Below are 27447 nucleotides of genomic sequence, written 5' to 3' on the forward strand. Positions count from 1 at the left end.
TCTCTGTCATTTTTTCATAATAATGAACTGGCAGCAGCCAGCGTCATCTCACAAGACCCTCGGGTGCCGTGAATGTCAATCAAGCAAGCTACGGAATTTGCCGCCAATGTTTTTCTTGTAAAGTGTATGGAAGCTGGATGAATTAGATGCCAAAAACCAACCACTTTCATGAGGTATTCTACAGAAAGGACAACTTTTTTTCTCCTCCATTTGAAAATGTGGGCGTTATCATCATTACTGTCTGATTCCAATCAATGCAAGTCATCAGAATCAGGTAATACACCAACTTATATTCTTGTCTTTGTGAAAGAAAGACATCTATATGTGTTACACATGCTTGTATTATCATTAAACACATCTAACTTGTTTACAAAAATGTCTCTTTCATAAATAAATAAATATAAATGATATATATAAATGAGGTAGATCCCCTCGAGTTGGTCAATTGAAAAGTAGCTCGCCTGCAGAAAAAGTGTGGGCACCCCTGCTGTAGAGTTTGGTGTATTTCTTTCCAATAGTCCTTTATGGCAGAGCAGTCCCAGAAAAACATGGTAGTGGTTTGCGTTTAGATTCCCTCAATTTCTCCAACAGGCAGGGGAGTTTTTTTTAACAAGGAGACTTATGAGAAGGTGTAACAAAAAAATGGATCAAACTTTTCCAGGCAAACTCCCTCCACTTGGGTGAGTTGGTACAAGTCCATTGATATCTTGATTTTTTTAAAGCAGTGTGGGTGGCACTGGGAGCAGGTGGGTAAAGTATCTTGCCCAAGGAAACAACGGCAGTGACGCGGATGTCGGAAGTGGGGATCGAACCCGGAACCCTGAAGGTGCTGGCACAGCCACTCTACCAACTGATCTATACCGCCCCACATAGCTATCCCTCCTTCCTCTTCCCATTTTGTTTTAATATATGAAGTTGAATATGATTTTTTATACAAGCATGATACATTTATATCAATAGATTCTGAATTATAGACTTTTGTAAATGGTTCAATTAAACACATGCTTGTGTTTGTTAAATTGTTCACCTTCATATTAACAAAATGCCGCAACTGCAAATATCGATATAAGTCTTGGTTTCCTAATAAATGTGTCCTTTTAATAATTTCGAAACAAACTGAGCATTTTTTAAATCTTTCATTACACTACATAAAGCTGAATTGGTTTTGGTTATTCTTCATTGGTAGAGTTTGAAATAGGTACAGCAGTCTTGGAATTGCATTAATTTTAACAGAATCAATGCTACAGCTAAGGCAAAAAAAAAGGAATTAAGTTCCATCGTGCTATGTCATCTTTTATAAACCTTGTTTCCATTTGAGTTGGGAAATTGTGTTAGATGTAAATATAAACGGAATACAATGATTTGCAAATCCTTTTCAACCCATATTCAATTGAATGCACTACAAAGACAAGATATTTGATGCTCAAACTCATAAACTTTATTTTTTTTTTGCAAATAATAATTAACTTAGAATTTCATGGCTGCAACACGAGCCAAAGTAGTTGGGAAAGGGCATGTTCACCACTGTGTTACATCACCTTTTCTTTTAACAACACTCTATAAACGTTTGGGAACTGAGGAAACTAATTGTTGACGCTTTGAAAGTGGAATTATTTCCCATTCTTGTTTTATGTAGAGCTTCAGTCGTGCAACATATGTTATTTTACGCTTTATAATGCGCCACACATTTTCCATGGGAGACATGTCTGGACTGAAGGCGGGCCAGGAAAGTACCCGGACTCTTTTTTTTTACAAAGCCACACTGTTGTAACACGTGCTGAATGTGGCTTGGCATTGTCTTGCTGAAATAAGCAGGGGCGTCCATGAAAAAGACGGCGCTTAGATGGCAGTATATGTTGTTCCAAAACCTGTATGTACCTTTCAGCATTAATAGTGCCTTCACAGATGTGTAAGTTACCCATGCCTTGGGCACTAATGCACCCCCATACCATCACAGATGCTGGCTTTTGAACTTTGCGTCGATAACAGTCTGGATGGTTTTATTCCCCTGTTGGTCCGGATGACACGAGGTCGAATATTTCCAAAAATGATTTGAAATGTGGTCTCGTCAGACCACAGAACACTTTTCCACTTTGCATCAGTCCATCTTAGATGATCTCGGGCCCAGATAAGCTGGCGGCGTTTCTGGATATTGTTGATAAATGGCTTTTGCTTTCCATAGTAGAGTTTTAATTTGCACTTACAGATATAGCGACAAACTGTATTTAGAGACAGTGCTTTTCTGAAGTGTTCCTGAGCCCATGTGGTGATATCCTTTAGAGATTGATGTGGGTTTTTGATACAGTGCCATCCGAGGGATCAAAGGTCACGATCATTCAATGTTGGTTTCCGGCCAAGCCGCTTACGTGGAGTGATTTCTCCAGATTCTCTGAACTTTTTGATGATATTATGGGCCGTAGATGTTGAAATTCCTAAATTTCTTGCAATTGTGCTTTGAGAAACATTGTTCTTAAACTGTTTGACTATTTGCTCACACAATTGTGGACAAAGGGTTGTTCCTCGCCCCATCCTTTCTTGTGAAAGACTGAGCATTTTTGGGAAGCTGTTTTTATACCCAATCATGGCACCCACCTGTTCCCAATTAGCCTGCACACCTGTGGGATGTTCCAAATAAGTGTTTGATGAGCATTCCTCAACTTTATCAGTATTTATTGACACCTTTCCCAACTTCTTTGTCACGTGTTGCTGGCATCAAATTCTAAAGTTAATGATTATTTGCAAAGAAAAAAAGGTTTATGAGTTTGAACATCAAATATGTTGTCTTTGTAGCGTATCCAACTGAATATGGGTTGAAAATGATTTGAAAATCATTGTGTTTCGTTTATATCAACATCTAACACAATTTCTCAACTATTCGGAGTTTATCAATGAATTGTCAGAGTTTGTTGCTGATCTAGTGACGCACGCCGATAATATAAATATAATGGAGCAATTTAATATCCATATGAATACCACATCTGACCCACCGTGCGTGGCGCTCCAGAATATAATTGATAGCTGTGGTCTTACACAAATAATAAATGAACCCACGCATCGTAACGGTAATACGATAGAGCTAGTGCTTGTCAGGGGTATCACCATTTCCAAAGTTTTGATACTCCCGTATACTAAAGTAATGTCCGATCATTACCTTATAAAATTCGAAGTTCAGACTCATGTTCGGCAAGCTAATAATAATAATAACTGCGTTAGCAGCCGCAACATTAATGCTGCCACAACGATGACTCTTGCTGGCCTTCTGCCCTCGGTAATGGCACCATTCCCAAATTATGTGGGCTCTATTGATGTCCGCACTAACAACGTTAACGATGCCCTGCGCGAAACCATTGATAGTATAGCACCCACCGATGAAGTTAAAAAGGGAAACTAAAGTTCATAAATTATCATGTAGAAAGCTGGAACGCAAATGGCGCGCAACTAAACTTGAGGTTTTCCATCAAGCATGGAGTGATAGTTTAATAACTTATAAACGCATGCTTACCTTAGCAAAAGCTAAATATTTCTCAAATCTCATCCGCCTTAATAAAAACGATCCTAAACTTTTGTTTAGTACAGTAACATCGCTAACCCAACAAGGGACTCCTCCCAGTAGCGCCACCCACTCGGTAGATAACTTTATGAATTTCTTTAATAAGAAAATTGAACTCATTAGAAAGGAAATTAAAAACAATGCGTCCCAACTACAACTGGGTTCTATTAACACGGATATGACTGTATATACGGCGGATACTGCCCTCCAAAATAGTTCCTCTCGTTTAGATGAAATAACTTTAGAAGAATTGTTACGTGTAAATGGAATAAAAACAAACAACATGTTTACTTGACCCACTTCCTGTGAAACTCATCAATGAGCTCTTTGTATTATTAGGTCCATCAGTGCTAAATATTATAAACTTATCATTTTCCTCTGGCACTGTTCCCCTAGCATTCAAAAAAGCGGTTATTCATCCTCTTCTTAAAAGACCTAACCTCGATCCTGACCTCATGGTAAACTACCGACCGGTATCTCACCTTCCCTTTATTTCAAGAATACTCAAAAAATGTTTTGCAGAGCAGCTAAATGAACACTTAGCGTCTAACAATCTATGTGAAACCTTTCAATCCGGTTTCAGGGCAAATAACTCCACGGAGACAGCCTTTGCAAAAATAACTAATGATCTATTGCTAACGATGGATTCTGATGCCTCATCTATGTTGCTGCTCCTCGATCTTAGCGCTGCTTTCGATACAGCCGATACTAATATTTTATTAGAGCGTATCAAAACACGAATTGGTATGTCAGACTTAGCCCTGTCTTGGTTTAACTCTTATCTTACTGATAGGATGCAGTGTGTCTCCCATAACAATGTGACCTCGGACTTAAGGTAACGTGTGGAGTTCCCCAGGGTTCGCTTCTTGGCCCTGCACTCTTCAGCATCTACATGCTGCCGCTAGGTGACATCATACGCAAATACGGTGTTAGCTTTCACTGCTATGCTGATGACACCCAACTCTACATGCCCCTAAAGCTGACCAACACGCCGGATTGTAGTCAGTTGGAGGCGTGTCTTAATGAAATTAAACAATGGATGTCCGCTAACTTTTTGCAACTCAACGCCAAGAAAACAGAAATGCTGATTATCGGTCCTGCTAGACACCGACCTCTATTTAATAATGCAACTTAAACATTTGACAACCAAACAATTAAACAAGGCAACTCTGTAAAGAATCTGGGTATTATCTCCGACCGAACTCTCTCCATTGAGTCACACATTAAGAGCGTTACTAATTTCATCTCCGTAATGTCGCTAAAATTCGCTCCATTCTGTCCACTAGCGACGCTGAGATCATTATCCATGCGTTTGTTACATCTCGCCTCGATTACTGTAACGTATTATTTTCGGGTCTCCCCATGTCTAGCATTAAAAGATTACAGTTGGTACAAAATGCGGCTGCTAGACTTTTGACAAGAACAAGAAAGTTTGATCATATTACACCTGTACTGGCTCACCTGCACTGGCTTCCTGTGCACTTAAAGGGGAACATTATCACCAGACCTATGCAAGCATCAATATATACCTTGATGGTGCAGAAAAAAGACCATATATTTTTTTAACCGATTTCCGAACTCTAAATGGGTGAATTTCGGCGAATTAAACGCCTTTCTGTTTATGTGACGTCGCCGAGGTAATACAGCCGCCATTTTAATTTTCAACCAATTGTAAACATTGGTTCTCAGCTCTGTTATTTTTTCATTTTTTCGACTATTTTTTGGAACCTTGGAGACATCATGCCTCGTCGGTGTGTTGTCGGATGGTGTAACAACACTAACAGGGAGGGATTCAAGTTGCACCACTGGCCCGAAGATGCGAAAGTGTCTGCCGCCAGACCCCCAATGAATGTGTCGGAGTGTCTCCACATTTTACCAGCAATGACAGAAATGACACAGAGATGTATGGATAACCTGCAGATGCATTTGCAACGATAAAGTCAACGAAATCACAAAGGTGAGTTTTGAGAATGTTGACTTATGTGCTAATCAGACATATTTGGTCGCGGCGTGACTGCCAGCTAATCGATGCTAACATGCTACACTAACCGACGATAACATGCTATTTACCGGCGGTGCTAAAGCAGACTTGGCACAGAGATGTTTGGATAACCTACAGATGCATTTGCAACAATAAAATCAACGAAATCACAAAACTGAGTTTTGTTGATGTTGACTGCCAGCTAATCGATGCTAACATGCTATGCTAATCGATGCTAACATGCTATTTACCGGCGGTGCTAAAGCAGACATGGCAGAGAGATGTATGGATAACCTGCAGATGCATTTGCAACTGTATTACGTTTCCTTCCGCCCACATTTAATGCGAAAAAAACACTTACCAATCGACGGATTTAAGTTGCTTCAGTGTCACAAGATGCAAAAGTCCTAAACGTTTGGTCCGCACATTTTACCGGCGATGCTAACGCAGCTATTCGGCCATGCTATGGCTATGAATAGCGTCAATAACTATTCGCTCAATAGCTTCAGTTTCTTCTTCAATACTTTCATACTCCAACTATCCGTTTCAATACATGCGTTATCTGTTGAATCGCTTAAATCGCTGAAATCCGAGTCTGAATCCGAGCAAATGTCGCTATATCTTGCTGTGCTATTCGCCATTGTTTGTTTATATTGGCAGCACTGTGTGACGTCACAGGGAAATGGATAGTGGTTTCGAAGATAGCGAAAATAAGGCACTTTAAAGCTTTATTTAGGGATATTCCGAGACCAGTAAAATTTTGCAAAAAATTTCAAAGAGTACAACAAGCCACTGGGAACTGATTTTCATTGTTTTTAACCCTTTTGAAATTGTGATAATGTTCCCCTTTAAGATGTGACTTTAAGGTTTTACTACTTACGTATAAAATACTCCAGCCTATCTTGCCGATTGTATTGTACCATATGTCCCGGCAAGAAATCTGCCTTCAAAGGATTCCGGCTTACTAGTGATTCCCAGAGCCCCAAAAAAGTCTGCGGGCTATAGAGCGTTTTCTATTCGGGCTCCAGTACTCTGGAATGCCCTCCCGGTAACAGTTTGAGGTGCTACCTCAGTAGAAGCATTTAAGTCTCATCTTAATATACTCTATATATATATTTTTTTTTATTAAATCAACATAAAAAACACAATATACACTTACAATTAGTGCACCAACCACAAACACCTCCCTTTTTCATGACAAAAACGTCCCTTTTTCATGACAAAGACCACATATGCGGTCCACGTCCCACTGGGGTGAGTTTTTCCTTGCCCTCATGTGGGCTCTTTACTGAGGATGTCGTTGTGGTTTGTGCAGCCCTTTGAGACACTTGTGATTTAGGGCTATATAAATAAATATTGATTGATTGATTGAATACTGGGTTGATTATGTCACGCCCAATAAGCCTGATTTTATTTTTTTCTAATTAGTGATTAGGAAAAGGGTGGAATGCCATCTCCGGGTTGGGGAGGAGACCCTACCTCAAGTTTTGATTGATTGATTGATACTTTTATTAGTAGATTGCACAGTTCAGTACATATTCCTTACAATTGACCACTAAATGGTAACACCCGAATAAGTTTTTCAACTTGTTTAAGTCGGGGTCCACGTTAATCAATTCATGGTAGGAGTGGAGGAGTTCAAGTACCTAGGAGTCTTGTTCACGAGTGAGGGAAGAGTGGATCGTGAGATCGACAGGCGGATCGGTGCGGCGTCTTCAGTAATGCGGACGTTGTACCGATCCGTTGTGGTGAAGAAGGAGCTGAGCCGGAAGGCAAAGCTCTCAATTTACCGGTCGATCTACGTTCCCATCCTCACCTATGGTCATGAGCTTTGGGTCATGACCGAAAGGATAAGATCACGGGTACAAGCGGCCGAAATAAGTTTCCAGGTCTCTCCCTTAGAGATAGGGTGAGAAGCTCTGCCATCCGGGAGGAACTCAAAGTAAAGCCGCTGCTCCTTCACATCGAGAGGAGCCAGATGAGGTGGTTCGGGCATCTGGTCAGGATGCCACCCGAACGCCTCCCTAGGGAGGTGTTTAGGGCACGTCCAACCGGTAGGAGGCCACGGGGAAGACCCAGGACACGTTGGGAAGACTATGTCTCCCGGCTGGCCTGGGAACGCCTCGGGATCCCCCGGGAAGAGCTAGACGAAGTGGCTGGGGAGAGGGAAGTCTGGGTTTCCCTGCTTAGGCTGTTGCCCCCGCGACCCGACCTCGGATAAGCGGAAGAATATGGATGGATGGATGGATAGTGATTAAACTGTTTAAAAAAAAAAAAGATTACTCCCTATACCAGGGGTAGGGAACCTATGGGTCTAGAGCCAGATGTGGCTCTTTTGATGACTGCATCTGACTCTTAGATAAATCGTAGCCGACATTGCTTAACACGATAAGTAATAAATAATTCCGCTGGTAATCAGTGTCAAAAATAGTGTTCAAAATTTAAAACATTCTCACGCATTTTCATCCATCCACCCGGTTTCTACCGCACTTGTTCAAGAAGTCGCAATAATGCTTAGAAGTATTTTATTTTTGGATAGCCTCAGAATAACAATGTTATTAAAAAAGAATAAGAGACTCATTATACTCTAAAAATGTTGGTCTTTCCTAAAAATGCACACACATAGTTGTATTCAGTGTTAAAAAAAAATGATATCGCTCTGACGGAGATACTTTTAAAAATATTTGGCTTGAATGGCTCTCTCAGCCAAAAAGGTTGCCGACCCCTGCCCTATACATATACAGCTTTTTTCTATGTATTTGTTTACTATCTGTTAATATTATTTCATTCGTTATTGTTATCAGAGGTGGGTAGTAACACGCTACATTTACTCCGTTACATCTACTTGAGTAACTTTTGGGATAAATTGTACTTCTAAGAGTAGTTTTCATGCAACATACTTTTACTTTTACTTGAGTATATTTATAGAGAAGAAACGCTACTTTTACTCCGCTCCATTTATCTACATTCAGCTCGCTACTCGCTACTTTTTTTTTTTATCGATCTGTTAATGCACGCTTTGTTTTGATTTTGTCAGACAAGCATTCAAAGTAGGAACTGCGCATGCTTGCGTTTCACCAATCACATGCAGTCACTGGTGACGTTGGACCAATCAAACAGAGCCAGGTGGTCACGTGACCGTCACGGTAGAACCGACATGTTGAAAAACGTATTGGGGTGTTACCATTTAATGGTCAACTGTACAGAATATGTACTGTACTGTGCAATCTAATAATAAAAGTTTCAATCAATCAACCAATCAATCAAAAGTGTAAAGGAAAAAAGACACTTTTTATTTCAACCGTACTTCCCGTCAAAAGCCTAAAGACTGATCGCACAGTTCCTGTCTTCACAATAAAAGTGCCGCTCCACCGCGCCTGCGCTAACAAAATAAGAGTCTCCAGCTAGCAAGCTACGGAGTTTGCCGCCAATGTATTTCTTGTAAAGTGTATAAAAACGAATATGGAAGCTGGACAAATAAGATGCCAAAAACCAACGACTTTCATGATGTATTTTGACAGGAATGAGGAACTTTTTTTCTCCTCCATTTGAAAACCGGGACGTTATCAGCACTATACTGTCTGTTTCCAATCAATGCAAGTCATCAGAATCAGGTAATACACCAACTTATATTCTTGTCTTCATTAAAAATAGGAATCTATATGTTAAACATGCATGTATATTCATTAAAACACCTTTAACATGTGAACAAAAACGGCAAAATAAATAAATATAAATATATATATATATATACATATATACATGATGTGTATGTGTATGTATATATGAGGTAGATCACCTCGACTTGGTCATTTATTAAGTAATTGATAAACGTTGAAAAACTTATTGGGGTGTTACCATTTAGTGGTCAATTGTACGGAATATGTACTGTACTGTGCAATCTACTAATACAAGTTTCAATCAATCAATCAATGCCTACTGAGCCTATGGTGCTGTTAAGTTATTGTGGCTCAATTTGCCTTAATTTTGTTTTATTTTAATGTATTATTATTTAATATATAATATTGTTTTAGTTGCTTAAGAGATATTCCTGGCTCTGAATTTGCTCATTGCTATTTTTATGTTTTTGTGCATTATTTGTTGCCGTCATCATTAAACGAACAGGTTACTCCTCAGTTACTCAGTACTTGAGTAGTTTTTTCACAACATACTTTTTACTTTTACTCAAGTAAATATTTGGGTGACTACTCCTTACTTTTACTTGAGTAATAAATCTCTAAAGTAACTGTACTCTTACTTGAGTACAATTTCTGGCTACTCTACCCACCTCTGATTGTTGTTATTATTATTATTATTATCATTATTATTATTATTACTTTGTTTTTGTTTTTTTTGCTGTTTTTCTCTTTTTGGGGGGGAGGGGTTGGGTGTCCTTGTTGGGAAATAAACAAAAATAATATTTTGACCTTTTGGGCAGAAAATAGATGTATGATATATGCAAATATGATGTAATTGATAACAATGTCAGATGATGGATGTCAATTAAAAAATAATAATAATAAATGATGAAATAAAAGTAGTTCTCACTTCTCTCATCCGGACTGTGGCCTCCACATAAAACACAAGTGAGGCAACATGAGAACAACATTCTCTCAATCCTGCCTTACAGTCACAGTGTGCTGACATGACACTAGATTGGTTATCCGTAATTATCCAGGGTGTCGATCTCGGGTCAGCTCATTTCTGAGAGTCCATTTGTCACATCTGGTTACACCAGGCAGTGTCTTATGTTTGCGTTTTGTTCGTCTTCTCCGGTGTTTAGTGTTTTAATTCCTGTCCTGTGCTTTTATTTTGGTCGCTTTTCCGGTTTTGTTGGTGTTTTCCCGTAGCTGCTTCACTTCTGTCCCTGAGCATTTCCCTCACCTTTTTTCTGTTCGCAATGAAAACTATTTAAATTGATCCTTTTTTGCTACCTTCGTTGTCCGGACATTATTTTTTTGTTCACGGGGGTGACTATCCTTTTAGATGCCAAGTTCTAGTACGCACGTACTTTGTGGACGCCGTCTGCTCCACATTTCCTGTGAGTGTTTTGCTGGGTTTCGGCCGTTTGTTTCGTTTTCTTCACAGTTCCCTGTCGCTCTCGGTTTTTGTTCGTTTTATCAATAAATATCCCTTTTTTTTACTGCGTTTGTCTGCATCTTAAACATCACTAAAGAATTTTATGTAGCATTCCCAATTTCCAATTTTTGGTGAATTCTTGTGAAATTTCCACTTTATAGTTAACCGATTAGAAAATTAAATATAAAAATATTTACTAAATTGTCCCTAGTGTGTGAATGTGAGTGTGAGTGTTGTCTGTCTATCTGTGTAGGCCCTGCGATGAGGTGGCGACTTGTCCAGGGTGTACACCGCCTTCCGCCCGATTGTAGCTGAGATAGGCGCCAGCGCCCCCCCCCGTTACCCCGAAAGGGAATAAGCGGTAGAAAATGGATGGATGGATGGATTTACTGAGTCCTGCTGGTAGTTCACTTTTTGTGGAGTCATTTTGCTACCTGTCAAGGGAATAATTTGTTCTTAAATATATATAAATAATTCTCCATATTGGCAGCCATAGTGATTCATTTATTCAGCAGAGCATTACAACTTGGATCCGACAAAAAAGTAAACACAAATGCTGTCTTCCTCGCTGATAAAACATGATAGCAACATGCATCTGCTAGTTCACGATTGCCGCCACTTCTCACAATGTGGCGAGTTGGAGTACTACAAGACGCACTTTAATTTATTCCTGGGATTTGGCGGAATTTCTCCTTATCCTAAATCCACCTGCATTATACGAATCTCTCCATATCCCGCATTTGTCATCTGATTTGAACCGTCTCACCATCCACAAGCCAGCGGTTTGGAAAATTCCCTGATTACCAGGAATATACCCCCAATCAGTTGATCTGCCGTTTCTTTTCTTTTTCTTCTATGTCCCACTCTCCCTTGTGGAGGGGGTCCGGTCCGATCCGGTGGCCATGTACTGCTCGCCTGTGTATCGGCTGGGGACATCTCGGCGCTGCTGATCCGCCTCCGCTTGGGATGGTTTCCTGCTGGCTCCGCTGTGAACGGGACTCTCGCTGCTGTGTTGGATCCGCTTTGGACTGGACTCTCGCGACTGTGTTGGATCCATTGTAGATTGAACTTTCACAGTATCATGTTAGACCCGCTCGACATCCATTGCTTTCCTCCTCTCCAAGGTTCTCATAGTCATCATTGTCACCGATGTCCCACTGGGTGTGAGTTTTCCTTGCCCTCATGTGGGCCTACCGAGGATGTCGTAGTGGTTTGTGCAGCCCTTTGAGACACTAGTGATTTAGGGCTATATAAGTAAACATTGATTGATTGATTGATCAAAATGAATGGGCAACATATAAAATTCTCCTTATCCCCTATTTCTAAACCGATTTGAACCGTTCCAACATTCCACACACTCGGGACATTCGAGCTTTTCAGTTCCGCTCATGCGTATCGGCAACTTCTACTGCAATTGCACATTTTAGTACTCTAGTTATTATTCCACCCAATTTCGTCCGCCTTCTTCTCCCACATTTTTAATCCCATCCGACCTAATGTACTTTAAAAATCTTCGGCTCATTCATGCTACTCGTGCTATTATTTCTATTTTGTTAGCCAATTTTTCAAAACTTTAACATTCTCCATATTTCTCAGCCAATTCAAATCGTTCCTAAGTCAAAATGCTCCTTGCTAACTGTTAGAAAGCAAGCTATTTTATCAGTTTTTGCAGGTGTCATATATTTTGGTGCTTGGTGCATGCTGACTGCTAGAATGTCAGTAAAGTTATCATGCTAGCATTTTTGGCATTTTTTTCAGATATACGTACACCTTAAAGGCCTACTGAAATGAGACTTTCTTATTTAAACGGGGATAGCAGGTCCAGTCTATGTGTCATACTTGATCATTTTGCGATATTGCCATATTTTTGCTGCAAGGATTTAGTAGAGAACATCGATGAAAAAGTTTGCAACTTTTGGTCGCTAATAAAAAAAAGCCTTGCCTTAACCGGAAGTAGCAGACGATGTGCGCGTGACGTCACTGGTTGTAGGGCTCTTCACATCTGAACATTGTTTATAATGTGAGCCTCCAGCCGCAAAAGTTATTCGGACCGAGAAAGAGACAATTTCCCCATTAATTTGAGCGAGGATGAAAGATTTGTGGATAAGAAAAGTTAGAGTGAAGCACAAAAAAAAAAAAAAGAAAAAGCGGCGGCTCCAGTGAGACCGTTTCAGATGTAATTAGACACATTTACTTGGATAATTCTGGAAGATCCCTTATCTGCTTATTGTTTTAATCGTGTTTTAGTGAGATTGTAAAGTCATACCTGAAAGTCGGATGGCTGCGGTGAACGCCAGTGTCTCTCAGAGAAGCCGATGGAGGAGCCAAGATCACAGCTGTCTTATAGAGCTGCAGGAGGAAGTCCCATAATCCACTGAAGTCTCCGGTAAGAGCCAACTTAATATCACAATTTTCCCATCCAAAAACTTGCTGGTTGAGGTAGAAAACATGTTCGCTTGACCGCTCTGTGTTAAAGCTTCACAACAAAGAAGCACAGGCTGTGTCTCGGTTGCTAAAGGCAGCTGCAATCCACCGCTTTCCACCAACAGCATTCTTCTTTGACGTCTCCATTATTAATTGAACAAATTGCAAAAGATTCAGCAACACAGATGTCCAAATTACTGTGTCATTATGCGATGAAAAGAGATGACTTTAAGCCCAAGTGGTGCTGGGCTAATACGTCCGCTACAACTGGTGACTTCACAAACACGCGTCATCATTCCGCGACGTTTTCATCAAGAAACTCAGCGGGAAATTTAAAATTGTAATTTAGTAAAGTAAAAAGGCCGTATTGGCATGTGTTGCAATGTTAATATTTCATCATTGATATATAAACTATCAGACTGCGTGGTCGGTAGTAGTGGGTTTCAGCATTTTCATTCTTATACTTATATTTAAAAAATGATGTTAAAGTTTCTTCCAGAATTCTGATGATGATGATGATGATAATGATGATGATGCTGATGAGTTTTATTGATTCATACTTTTAATTGGATAATACAATCAATAAAATGCATTGGAAAAAATGTGTGAAAAAAAACCTAATTAAAAAAAATAAGATGACCTCTCTTTAACAATGGGAAAATAGAATACAAATGTAGCTACATTTATAATATTCAATAAATGCACACAACTTAAAAAGTGAATACAGGCCAACGTATAACACTAGAAGATGAGAAGCACAACATTCAACATGAAATATACATTCAAATTAAAACATGCTGTGTTTTTAAAATACATTTAGCACAATAGGTTGATTGGCAACACTAAAAATTGGCCCTAGTGTGTGAATGTGAGTGTGAATGTAGTCTGTCTATCTGTGTTGGCCCTGCGATGAGGTGGCGACTTGTCCAGAGTGTACCCTGCCTTCCGCCCGATTGTAGCTGAGATAGGCGCCAGCGCCCCCCGCGACCCCGAAAGGGAATAAGCGGTAGAAAATGGATGGAAAATGGATGGACAATCACTGTTTAATAATTGTTTTTAAATCCCTGCAGCTTCCATGACTGTTACACACTTGTGTTTACTGACCTGCTGCTTACACCTGAATATTTTATCACATCCAGTGCAACTAAATGGCTTCACGCCAGTGTGTGTTTTCATGTGTGCAATCATGCGTTGATTTCTGGAGAAACTCCTCTTACAAACAGAGCAACTGAAAGGTTTCTCACCTGTGTGTGTTCTCATGTGTAATATCGTTTCGGTCTTAGTGTTGAATCTTTTAGCACAAACTGAGCAAGCAAAAGGTTTTTCTCCAGTGTGCGTTCTCATATGTGTGGTCATGTTATGCTTTCTGGAGAAACTCTTCTTACAAAAAGAGCAAGTGAAAGGATTCTCACCTGTGTGTGTTCTCGTGTGTGATATCATTCTTTTCTTAGTGCTGAATCTTTTAGCACAAGCTGAGCAAGCAAAAGGTTTTTCTCCGGTGTGTGTTCGCATGTGTGTGGTCATGTGATGCTTTCTGGGGAAACTCTTCTTACAGACAGAGCAAGTGAAAGGTTTCTCACCTGTGTGTGTTCTCGTGTGTGATATCATTCTTTTCTTAGTGCAGAATCTTTTAGCACAAGCTGAGCAAGCAAAAGGTTTTTCTCCGGTGTGTGTTCGCATGTGTGTGGTCATGTGATGCTTTCTGGGGAAACTCTTCTTACAGACAGAGCAAGTGAAAGGTTTCTCACCTGTGTGCGTTCTCATGTGTGATATCATTTCAGTCTTAGTGTTGAATCTTTTAGCACATGCTGAGCAAGCAAAAGGTTTCTCTCCAGTATGTATTCTCATGTGTGTGGTCATTTGATGCTTTCTGGGGAAACTCTTCTTACAGACAGAGCAAGTGAAAGGTTTCTCTCCAGTATGTGTTCTCATGTGCACTGTAAAATTACCGTGCTGTCTAAATGATTTTCCACATTCAGAGCAGTCAAAGCGTTTGTTGTTAGTGTGATGTCTCGTACCACCCTTAGAGTCATTTTTACTCTTCAAAGGTTTTTGGATGTCGTCACTGTGATCGGAAGAGTCTGATATCATGCCGTCCGTTTCTGACAGTGGAGCAAAGATGCTGTCTGGTTCTGAGTTTTTATCATCTTCGTCATGAACCTCCTCCAATCTTGGAAGCTGCTCCCACAGTTCCTCCTCTTCCTCTATAGGAGTGGGCTCAAGCTTCTTTTGTCCCACACTGGAGCTCCACTCCTGTTGCTTGGAGGGAATCTCTTCATGACTCTCTGCTGATACCTGCTGGAAGTCTGTAGAACATGGAACACAAATGAGGTGTTACTGTATTTAAGTTTGCAGTATTCAAACTATTCACATGTGAGTTAGACTAAATAGACAGCACTCCACTTTATGGATTTATAATAATAGTAATGGATTAGATTTATATCGCGCTTTTCTATTGTTATATACTCAAAGCGCTCACAGAGAAGTGGGAACCCATCATTCATTCACACCTGGTGGTGGTAAGCTACATCAGTAGCCACAGCTGTCCTGGGGTAGACTGACGGAAGCGTGGCTGCCAGTTTGCGCCTACGGCCCCTCCGACCACCACCAATCATTCATTCATCATTCATTCACCGGTGTGAGCGGCACCGGGGGCAAGGGTGAAGTGTCCTGCCCAAGGACACAACGGCAGCGACTTTGATGTCCATAGGTGGGAAGCGAACCTGCAACCCTGAGGTTTCTGGCACGGCCGCTCTAACCACTACGCCATACCGCCCCTTTATTTAGTTTGCCTTTTCTTTGGCCCACCCCTATAATGTTATTCATTTTCTCCACTTACCTTAAAAAGACAGCATCTATCTATATCTTGAAAAACAAAAACAATGTGTGTGGTGTTTGGGAACAGTTTGTAAGAGTTATGTGCAGTACAACTTCCCATGAACTTTACCTCACCTCAATGTGTGTTCCTAAATTTGTGCTGGACGTCTTTGATCATTATGATTTTGGTTTAGAGAGTCTACAGCAGGGGTGCCCATTACGTCGATCGCGAGCTACCAGTCGACCGCGGGGGGTGTGTCAGTCGATCTCCAGCCAGGCTTTTAAAAAAAATAGACCTAAAAATTAGTGATCATCAATCTTCACCAAGACGTCACTTAAATGACATTCACGGTACCGGAGGGTCTTGTGAGATGACGCTGGCTGCTGCAAGATCATTATTATTAAAATATGACCGAGAGGAAGGCCAGAAACCCTTTTTATTCTAACAGACTCTTGCGCCGTACCTTCCGTCAAAACTCTAAAGGCCGACTGCACATTTCCTATCTTCACAATAAAAGCCCTGCTTCATGCTGCCTGCGCTAACTAAATACAGAGTCTCGCCAGAGTCTTGCACGCCAGCTTTCCAAGACTCTTATTTTGTTAGCGCAGGCAGCATGAAGCAGGGCTTTTATTGTGAAGATAGGAAATGTGGAGTCGGCCTTTAGAGTTTTGACGGAAGGGACGGCGCGAAAGTCTGTTGAAATAAAAAGTGTTTCTCGCCTTCCTCTCTGTCATTTTTTCATAATAATGAACTGGCAGCAGCCAGCGTCATCTCACAAGACCCTCGGGTGCCGTGAATGTCAATCAAGCAAGCTACGGAATTTGCCGCCAATGTTTTTCTTGCAAAGTGTATGGAAGCTGGATGAATTAGATGCCAAAAAGCAACCACTTTCATGTGGTATTGTACAGAAAGGACAACTTTTTTTCTCCTCCATTTGAAAATGTGGGCGTTATCATCATTACTGTCTGATTCCAGTCAATGCAAGTCATCAGAATCAGGTAATACACCAACTTATATTCTTGTCTTTGTGAAAGAAAGACATCTATATGTGTTACACATGCTTGTATTATCATTAAACACATCTAACTTGTTTACAAAAATGTCTCTTTCATAAATAAATAAATATAAATGATATATATAAATGAGGTAGATCCCCTCGAGTTGGTCAATTGAAAAGTAGCTCGCCTGCAGAAAAAGTGTGGGCGTCCCTGGTCTACAGCAATTTGCAAGCCTGTGCTGCACATCACTTGAAAATAAAACACAATTAAACGCATACGCACGCACGCTATCATTAACAATAACAACACATACAATTGAGGATTGAGGCAAGTTTGATTTTTCATTTATCACAGAGAGAAGTTTTTAAAAGTGACGTGTCGTCATGAGTTTTGGGAACTACTGGAAAATCAGGGTCAAAAGAATGTATTTATTTATCGATATCTATATGCTTTACACTTTTTATCGCTGTAAAATACCACAATGTCGGTCATTTTATTACTATTGAGAGTAAAGAGTCGTACCCTTCTAACAACTGCAGTGAGGGTGTTTTGGAAGTTCCTTCCATATGAGGACCGGGGAACAAGTTAGGATATAAATCATGGTACCAGCACGGGAAACCATTGCGTCTGATCGGGAATGTCTCAATTGTACCTCTGGTGGTGAAATCTATCAAAATTAGGGTGGTCCCAAAAAGGAGGAATTTTTCAAATTGACTCTGTGTCGGTTTTAAAAGTGCTCCTCCTCCGGTCAACATATGAGATAACAAGTGTGTGTAAAAATTTTAAGTGCTCCCTCTCTGGCCAACATATGTAATAACAAGCGTGTGTAAGAAATTGAAATGTGCACACATATATATACTGAATATATATATATATATATATATATATATATCTAGCTAGGGCTTCAAGGTGGCAGAGGGGTTAGTGCGTCTGCCTCACAATACGAGGTTCCTGCAGTCCTGGGTTCAAATCCAGGCTCGGGATCTTTCTGTGTGGAGTTTGCATGTTCTCCCCGTGAATGCGTGGGTTCCCTCCAGGTACTCTGGCTTCCTCCCACTTCCAAAGACATGCACCTGGGGATAGGTTGATTGGCAACACTAAATTGGCCCTAGTGTGTGAATGTGAGTGTGAATGTTGTCTGTCTATCTGTGTTGGCCCTGCGATGAGGTGGCGACTTGTCCAGGGTGTACCCCGCCTTCCGCCCGATTGTAGCTGAGATAGGCGCCAGCGCCCCCCGCGACCCCAAAAGGGAATAAGCGGTAGAAAATGGATGGATGGATGGGTCTGTTTTAAATGTGCTCCCTCTCTGGTCAAAATATGAAATAACAAGTGTGTGTAAAAAATTGAAATGCGCCCCCTTTGGCCAAAATTAATTTAAAAAAATATATATATATGTACACTGTGACATACTGTAATAACTTTGAAGAAAATACTGCAGATTTAAAACCAAATACAAACATAAAATTCCCCAAAAAATTAAAATAAACTAAAAGCACTCCTTTTCTAACAATGTGACAACATTTTTCTTACAAAATTGCGAACAACTTCTAATCGTTCTGTTTCTGTAATATTGCAATATTTTCTCATAAAAATATGACCTTTTTATGTAAAATTATTACTTTTTAATGCAAAATGGTGACATTTGCAATGTAAAATTCCCACTTTCATCACAATATTGCCAATTGTGTTGTTGTTCTTGTAGAATAGTGAGATTTTTTGAGTAAAATTATAGTCATAATTTTGTCAAGCAAAATTCCGATTATTATTATAATATTGCCAAAGTGTTAAGCTTTTCTTGTAAAAAATGTGACTGTTTTTGAGTAAAATTCCAACTTTTATCATAATATTGCCCAAATGCTCCGATTTTCTGCTAAATTTTTAACTTGCGTTGAGTAAAATTGCGACTTCTATTATAACACTGCCAAAATTCTAAGTTTTTCTTGTGAAATTATGACCTTTTTCTTGCGAAATTCCAACTCATTTTTTACAACAAGCTTTTTTTATATTTGCATAGTATGTATATATTATTAATGTTGTAAATACAAATCTTTATATATCTAGAAAGGGTGTTGCTAAAGAGGTAGGCATTTTCTGGAGGTCTTAAGAAGGTAACAGATAGAAACACGTGTGTGTGTGTGTGTGTGTGTGTGTGTGTGTGTGTGTGTGTGTGTGTGTGTGTGTGTGCGTGTGTGTGTGTGTGTGTGTGTGTGTGTGTGTGTGTGTGTGTGTTCTAGTATTTTTACCTTTCTTGATCCATCAACAAGGAAAAGTACATTCCACAAGTTAGGACATTAATCATGGTCCCAATATGGAAAACCATTGCATATAATCAAGAATGTCTCATTTGCACCCCTGGTGGTGAAGTCTATTAATTAGGGTGTTCCAAAAGAGGAGGGATTTTTCAAATGGACTGTGTGTGTTTTAAATGTGTGGTCAAAATATGAAATAACAAGTGTGTGTTAAAAATTTAAATGCGCCCCCTTTGGCCAAAATTAATTTAAAAAAAATATATATGTACACTGCGACATACTGTAATAACTTTGAAGAAAATACTGAAGATTTAAAACCAAATACAAACATAAAATTCCCCAAAAATTAAAATAAACTAAAAGCACTCTTTTTCTGACAATGTGACAACTTTTTTCTTGCAAAATTGCGAACAATTTCTAATCTTTCTGTTTCTGTAATATTGCAATATTTTCTCATAAAAATATGACCTTTTTATGTAAAATTATTACTTTTTCATGCAAAATGGTGACATTTGTAATGTAAAATTCCCACTTTCATCACAATATTGCCAATTGTGTTGTTGTTCTTGTATAATAGTGACATTTTTTGAGTAAAATAATAGTCATGATTTTCTCAAGCAAAATTCCGATTATTATTATAATATTGCCAAAGTGTTAAGCTTTTCTTGTAAAAAATGTGACTGTTTTTGAGTAAAATTCCAACTTTTATCATAATATTGCCCAAATTTTCTGCGAAATTTTTAACTTGCGTTGAGTAAAATTGCGACTTCTATTATAACACTGCCAAAATTCTAAGTTTTTCTTGTGAAATTATGACCTTTTTCTTGCGAAATTCCAACTCATTTTTTACAACGAGCTTTTTTTATATTTGCATAGTATGTATATATTATTAATGTTGTAAATACAAATTTTTATATATCTAGAAAGGGTGTTCCTAAAGAGGTAGGCATTTTCTGGAGGTCTTAAGAAGCTGTGTGTGTGTGTGTGTGTGTGTGTGTGTGTGTGTGTGTGTGTGTGTGTGTGTGTGTGTGTGTGTGTGTGTGTGTGTGTGTGTGTGTGTGTTTAACACAAAAAAAAATGTTGGCAAAGAAAGGAGTCGTTGTAAAAGGGTCGTCAATAAAAAGTAGTCAAATATGCACCACTAGCTGGGTAGTGGGGGTCCTGTTTTGTGAAAACAGGACCACCAAGACCAGAATTTCAGTAGTCTATAACGATACCTATGAAAACCTTCAACCTCTCATTCAAGTAGGCTTTACCAATTCACGCTCATAGCCTTAGATTTGTCTAGTAGCTCGTGCCAATCTATTGAAGTGAACAAAAACCAACTGTTGATATGCAAAAGTCGTTAGAAAGGAATTTCCCCTCGTCAGCATTGAGGTATTGTGTGATAGAACGATGGCAGTGGAACGACCACTAGCAGCCCAATATCGATTTTAAGACTGGAATCACCCATGTTAGCCTTCCATTCAGTTGCAAATAAAGGCACAAAAGCAGCATTTCTAAGTCCTGTTATTTGTTGGAGGCTAAATTGTAGTCTTTTAGGAATGGTTGAAAGGACGGTGTGGTTTCCATCCATCCATTTTCTGCCGCTTATTCCCGTTCGGGGTCGCGGGGGGCGCTGGCGCCTATCTCAGCTACAATCGGGCGGAAGGCGGGGTACACCCTGGACAAGTCGCCACCTCATCGCAGGGCCAACACAGATAGACAGACAACATTCACACTCACATTCACACACTAGGGCCAATTTAGTGTTGCCAATCAACCTATCCCCAGGTGCATGGTTTCTATCTACTAAATACTTCACAACATTGAAGAGATTATTGAAGATATTTCAGAATCTTTGACATATATCAGCGACCTGTCATATCAAAAAGGCAAATTCCCAAACAAAATGAAAATAGCAAAAGTCGTACTATATTATAATCAATCAATCAATCAATGTTTACTTATATAGCCCTAAATCACTAGTGTCTCAAAGGGCTGCACAAACCACTACGACATCCTCGGTAGGCCCACATAAGGGCAAGGAAAACTCACACCCAGTGGGACATCGGTGACAATGATGACTATGAGAACCTTGGAGAGGAGGAAAGCAATGGATGTCGAGCGGGTCTAACATGATACTGTGAAAGTTCGATCCATAATGGATCCAACACAGTCGCGAGAGTCCAGTCCAAAGCGGATCCAACACGGAGTCTCGTTCACAGCGGAGCCAGCAGGAAACCATCCCAAGCGGAGGCGGATCAGCAGCGCAGAGATGTCCCCAGCCGATACACAGGCAAGCAGTACATGGCCACCGGATCGGACCGGACCCCCTCCACAAAGGAGAGTGGGACATAGAAGAAAAAGAAAAGAAACGGCAGATCAACTGGTCTAAAAAGGGAGTCTATTTAAAGGCTAGAGTATACAAATGAGTTTTAAGGTGAGACTTAAATGCTTCTACTGAGGTGGCATCTCGAACTGTTACCGGGAGGGCATTCCAGAGTACTGGAGCCCGAAGACTGAAGACCAGTTTACAAACTACAAACCCTGTTTCCATGACTTGGGAAATTGTGTTAGATGTAAATATAAACGGAATCCAATGATTTGCAAATCCTTTTCAACCCATATTCAGTTGAATATGCTACAAAGACAACATATTTGATGTTCAAACTGATAAACATTTGCAAATAATCATTAACTTTAAAATTTGATGCCAGCAACACGTGACAAAGAAGTTGGGAAAGGTGGCAATAAATACTGATACAGTTGAGGAATGCTCATCAAACTATTTATTGAAACAGATATATTAATTTCAAGCTGACCAACACGCCGGACTGTAGTCAGTTGGAAGCGTGTCTTAATGAAATTAAACAATGGATGTCCGCTAACTTTTTGCAACTTAACGCCAAAAAAACGGAAATGCTGATTATCGGTCCTGCTAGACACCGACCTCTATTTAATAATACAACTTTAACATTTGACAACCAAATAATAAAACAAGGTGACTCGGTAAAAAATCTGGGTATTATCTTCGACCCAACTCTCTCCTTTGAGTCACACATTAAAAGCGTTACTAAAACGGCCTTCTTTCATCTCCGTAATATCGCAAAAATTCGCTCCATTTTGTCCACTAACGACGCCGAGATCATTATCCATGCGTTTGTTACGTCTCGTCTCGATTACTGTAACGTATTATTTTCGGGTCTCCCCATGTCTAGCATTAAAAGATTACAGTTGGTACAAAATGCGGCTGCTAGACTTTTGACAAGAACAAGAAAGTTTGATCACATTACGCCTGTACTGGCTCACCTGCACTGGCTTCCTGTGCACTTAAGATGTGACTTTAAGGTTTTACTACTTACGTATAAAATACTACACGGTCTAGCTCCAGCCTATCTTGCCGATTGTATTGTACCATATGTCCCGGCAAGAAATCTGCGTTCCAAAAGACTCCGGCTTATTAGTGATTCCTAGAGCCCAAAAAAAGTCTGCGGGCTATAGAGCGTTTTCCGTTCGGGCTCCTGTACTCTGGAATGCCCTCCCGGTAAAAGTTCGAGATGCTACCTCAGTAGAAGCATTTAAGTCTCACCTTAAAACTCATTTGTATACTCTAGCCTTTAAATAGACCTCCTTTTTAGACCAGTTGATCTGCCGCTTCTTTTCTTTCTCCTATGCCCCCCCCTCCCTTGTGGAGGGGGTCCGGTCCGATGACCATGGATGAAGTACTGGCTGTCCAGAGTCGAGACCCAGGATGGACCGCTCGTCGGGACCCAGGATGGACCGCTCGCCTGTATCGATTGGGGACATCTCTACGCTGCTGATCCGCCTCCGCTTGAGATGGTCTCCTGTGGACGGGACTCTCGCTGCTGTCTTGGATCCGCTTTGAACTGAACTCTCGCGGCTGTGCTGGAGCCACTATGGATTGAACTTTCACAGTATCATGTTAGACCCGCTCGACATCCATTGCTTTCGGTCCCCTAGAGGGGAGGGGGTTGCCCACATCTGAGGTCCTCTCCAAGGTTTCTGATAGTCAGCATTGTCACTGGCGTCCCACTGGATGTGAATTCTCCCTGCCCACTGGGTGTGAGTTTTCCTTGCCCTTTTGTGGGTTCTTCCGAGGATGTTGTAGTCGTAATGATTTGTGCAGTCCTTTGAGACATTTGTGATTTGGGGCTATATAAATAAACATTGATTGATTGATTGATTGATTGATTGAAGTACTCGGTGAGTTTGCAAACAGCAAAAATGATGTACTGTACAAAGCAAACTATAACCTGCTACCCAATTATCTACAACAAATATTCTCAACAAAAGAGGAGAAATATAACCTTAGAGAAAAATCTAATTTAAAACATTTGAATCCACACACAACACTTAAAACATTTAGAATGTGGAATTAAATTATGGAATGATTAATCAAAGAAATCAAACAAAACACTAAGTTTGAGAAAGTGTTCAAACTACACGTGTTCACTAAGTACAAAGAATAAGAACTATGATAAACCGCTTGAGCCTTTTCTTTATCATTATTTCTGTTCACATGTGTAATATTTAAGTATTTATTATTTGTTTACTTACTTATTGTACGAAAACTATTTACTGGTTCACTTTTCTGTTAAAAAACAGAGAACAACAAATGATTAAACTGCTATGATATGAAAAGGCTTCTTCCTACTCCTTTTTCGACACCGTTATATTTTTTGGGGGGGGGTGTGTTGGTATCAACTAGGTATTGAAGAATAAACGGTGCAGTGCTCTCTACCGTTATTAAAAAGAGACGACTGACTTTTATGACAACTTTACTGACATTAACACCCGGCGATCATGATGGGGAAGGTGAGTATCAACTTTCTGTCTTAATAACTTTCATAAAGCAATAATTGACAGTGATTTGGTACGAAAACAGTCTGCAGAAGATGTAAAAAATCTTTAAAAAATGAATAAGCCAATATTTGATGATAATACAAATGTCTCACACATATGTTTTGCTTTACAAAAATAATTATATAACCAAATTATCTATGTAGTTACCATCCATGGCTGTGTGTTTTTAGATGTTATAATATTTATCATAAGGGTTATAAAAATGAATGAGTAATATTTTTATAAAAAAAAGTTGTATGTTTTTTTTCCCCTAAATAATTATAATATATGCTATACATCAGGGTTTTTCAGCATTTTCTGAGCAAGGCAAATTTTTTTTAATTGAGGCACACCACCAGCAGAAAACATAAAAAATGAAAATCAGCAGCCGATATTGAAAGTAAAAAGTTGTTTCCGCAATTGTTGGATATGAATTCAAACCATAACCAACCATCAATCAATCAATCAATGTTTACTTATATAGCCCTAAATCACTAGTGTCTCAAAGGGCTGCACAAACCACTACGACATCCTCGGTAGGCCCACATAAGGGCAAGGAAAACTCACACCCAGTGGGACATCGGTGACAATAATGACCCAGTGGGACGTCGGTGACAATGATGACTACGAGAACATGATACTGTGAGAACATGATACTGTGATACTGATGATACTGATGACTATGAGAACATATGAGAACATGATACTGTGAAAGATCAATCCATAATGGATCCAACACAGTCGCGAGAGTCCAGTCCAAAGTGGATCCAACACAGCAGCGAGAGTCCCGTTCACAGCGGAGCCAGCAGGAAACCATCCCAAGCGGAGGCTGATCAGCAGCGCAGAGATGTCCCCAGCCGATACATACCATGCAACGCTATAACTTTTGTGTCAAAGTAGGAGTACTGTCATGAACTGTCACATCACGCCGTGACTTATTTTGAGTTTGTTAGTGTTTTCCTGTGTGTAGTGTTTTACTTCTTTGTCTTGCACTCCTATTAGGGACGGCGTGGCGCAGTGGTAGAGTGGCCGTGCGCAACCCGAGGGTCACTGGTTCAAATCCCACCTAGTACCAACCTCGTCACGTCCGTTGTGTCCTGAGCAAGACACTTCCCTCCATCAGTGTGTGAATGTGTGTGTGAATGGGTAAATGTGGAAGTAGTGTCAAAGCGCTTTGAGTACCTTGAAGGTAGAAAAGTGCTATACAAGTACAACCCATGATATTACTCTTATACTCAGACTTTGTGGATGCCGTCTGCTCCACACGCTGTAAGTCTTTGCTGTCGTCCAGCATTCTGTTTTTGTTTACTTTGCAAGTCAGTTCAGTTTTAGCTTCGTTTTTGCAAAGCCATCCCCAAGCTTCAATGCCTTTTCTTAGCGGCACTCGCCTTTTGTTTATTTTTGGTTTAAGCGTTAGATACCCTTCTACCTGCAAACCATTGTCCTTGCAATTAGCTACCTGCTGCCACCTACTGATATGTAAGACTATTACACGGTTACCCTCTCGAGCTCGAGACAATCCAATCCAATCCACTTTATTTATATAGCACATTTAAACAACAATAACATTTCCAAAGTGCTGCACAGCCATGTTAAAAACAATATTATGCTCCACCAATGACTGAATAAAACAAAAAATGAATAAAAATAAAACCAATAAAAACAATATAAAAACAAATATGATTAAAAACTATTTTAAAGGGTAAAATCAATTAAAACAGTAAAATAAAAATAAAAGTGTATAAAAAACACAGAGGACAACAGAGGACCACACAACTCACGTAGTGTTAAAAGCCAAAGAATAAAAGACGCTCAACAACGGCACATTTCCATCCATTTCCTACCGCTTGTCCCTTTTGGGGGATCACTGGTTGGGTGCTGGAGCCTATCACGTTAGTGGACTATATTTACTGGTTTGCAAAAAAATATTACGGGCTTCACGGTGGCAGAGGGGTTAGTGCGTCTGCCTCACAATACGAAGTTCCTGCAGTCCTGGGTTCAAATCCAGGCTCGGGATCTTTCTGTGTGGAGTTTGCATGTTCTCCCCGTGAATGCGTGGGTTCCCTCCGGGTACTCCGGCTTCCTCCCACTTCAAAAGACATGCACCTGGGGATAGGTTGATTGGCAACACTAAATTGGCCCTAGTGTGTGAATGTGAGTGTGAATGTTGTCTGTCTATCTGTGTTGGCCCTGCGATGAGGTGGCGACTTGTCCAGGGTGTACCCCGCCTTCCGCCCGATTGTAGCTGAGATAGGCGCCAGCGCCCCCCCGCGACCCCAAAAGGGAATAAGCGGTAGAAAATGGATGGATGGATGGATGGAGGTGAAATTACATAATCCCCCACGGCACACCCAAAAATATCTCACGGTACACTAGTGTGCCGCAGCACAGTGGTTGAAAGACACTGCTATGTTATTTGAGTGTTTATGAAGTATTATCATGACGTTATTAAAAAATGAATAACTATAGGTACTCCAAACTCAGCAAAATATTGTATTTTCAAAATACAATATTTTGCTGAGTACTATAAGAGACTAGCAGAATGAAGACCGTATACAAATTATTACCCACACATGTTTCTTAAGAAACATTTTTTTCCAAAAATGAGTTGTAGTATAACCAACTGGAGCCCATCTATGCATTTACCCAACAAAATGCAAAATATTAATTCCGTGCACGTATTTGAATTTAATTTTAGATTACATGATGGAGTAAAAAGATGTAAACAAACCTGCTCTGTGTAGCACAACTCGAGGTTTGAAAACAGCATCCAGTAGTTCTTGTTGTCGCTCTTTTTCCTCTTTCGTCCGAGAAAGTTCCTCCTCGTACGCTGCTATGGTTCTTTCAAACAGTCCAAATATTTCTTCCACGACAGAATTTAGTCGCTGTTCCATCAACTTTCTCAGCTTTTTCACCTGACACATTTTTTTAAAAAACAAACAAAGCCTGCCTGTTGCTAACTTCCGGCGATTTCTCTTCACTTTTCAAAAAACGCGCGGACTTAAAGCTGATTTTAAAAGTCGAATTAAGATAAATTAATCAAACTTTGTTGAAATAGCCCTTGATTTGCCAAAGAGTTCTTCTATTCTAAATGTTTTGGTGCAGAGTTTGCAGTTTTATGTCTGTGGCGAGTGTGTCGTCTTCTTCTTCTTCTTTTGTTTTTATGGCGGTTGGCAAGCAACCTTCTGGTGTGCATTACCGCCACCTACTGTAATGGAGTGTGGACCGAGGTGGATCCCTACTCTATATTCTTTTATTTAACCCATCCATCCATCCATTTTCTACCGCTTATTCCCTTTTTGGGGTCGCGGGGGGCGCTGGCGCCTATCTCAGCTACAATCGGGCGGAAGGCGGGGTACACCCTGGACAAGTCGCCACCTCATCGCAGGGCCAACACAGATATTTAACCCAGTGTTTTTTAAATATGTGTATATTGCTTTATACCCTATGTTTTCTGAATGCAATCCTAATATACTTCCCACTTCTAACCTAATATTTTCTTT

At 40.1% G+C, this 27447-nt stretch overlaps 2 protein-coding genes across 2 annotated transcripts in view; one reads left to right on the forward strand and one right to left on the reverse strand.

Annotated features, from left to right (window-relative positions):
* The window catches only part of LOC133543748 (zinc finger protein 568-like), a 60842-nt gene that overhangs the window by 15060 nt on the left and 18335 nt on the right, over nucleotides 1-27447 (forward strand). The window lies entirely within an intron of this gene.
* Nucleotides 13560-27118, reverse strand: LOC133543541 (gastrula zinc finger protein XlCGF57.1-like). Its single transcript, XM_061888153.1, has 2 exons — nucleotides 26676-27118; nucleotides 13560-15340 (listed from the first exon to the last, which is right to left on the reverse strand). Exons 1-2 carry the CDS (start codon nucleotides 26866-26868, stop codon nucleotides 14091-14093), a joined length of 1443 nt encoding a protein of 480 aa, XP_061744137.1. The 5' UTR covers nucleotides 26869-27118; the 3' UTR covers nucleotides 13560-14090.

The sequence above is a fragment of the Nerophis ophidion genome, linkage group LG26 (assembly GCF_033978795.1).
Source record: "Nerophis ophidion isolate RoL-2023_Sa linkage group LG26, RoL_Noph_v1.0, whole genome shotgun sequence".
Taxonomy (NCBI): Eukaryota; Metazoa; Chordata; class Actinopteri; order Syngnathiformes; family Syngnathidae; genus Nerophis; species Nerophis ophidion.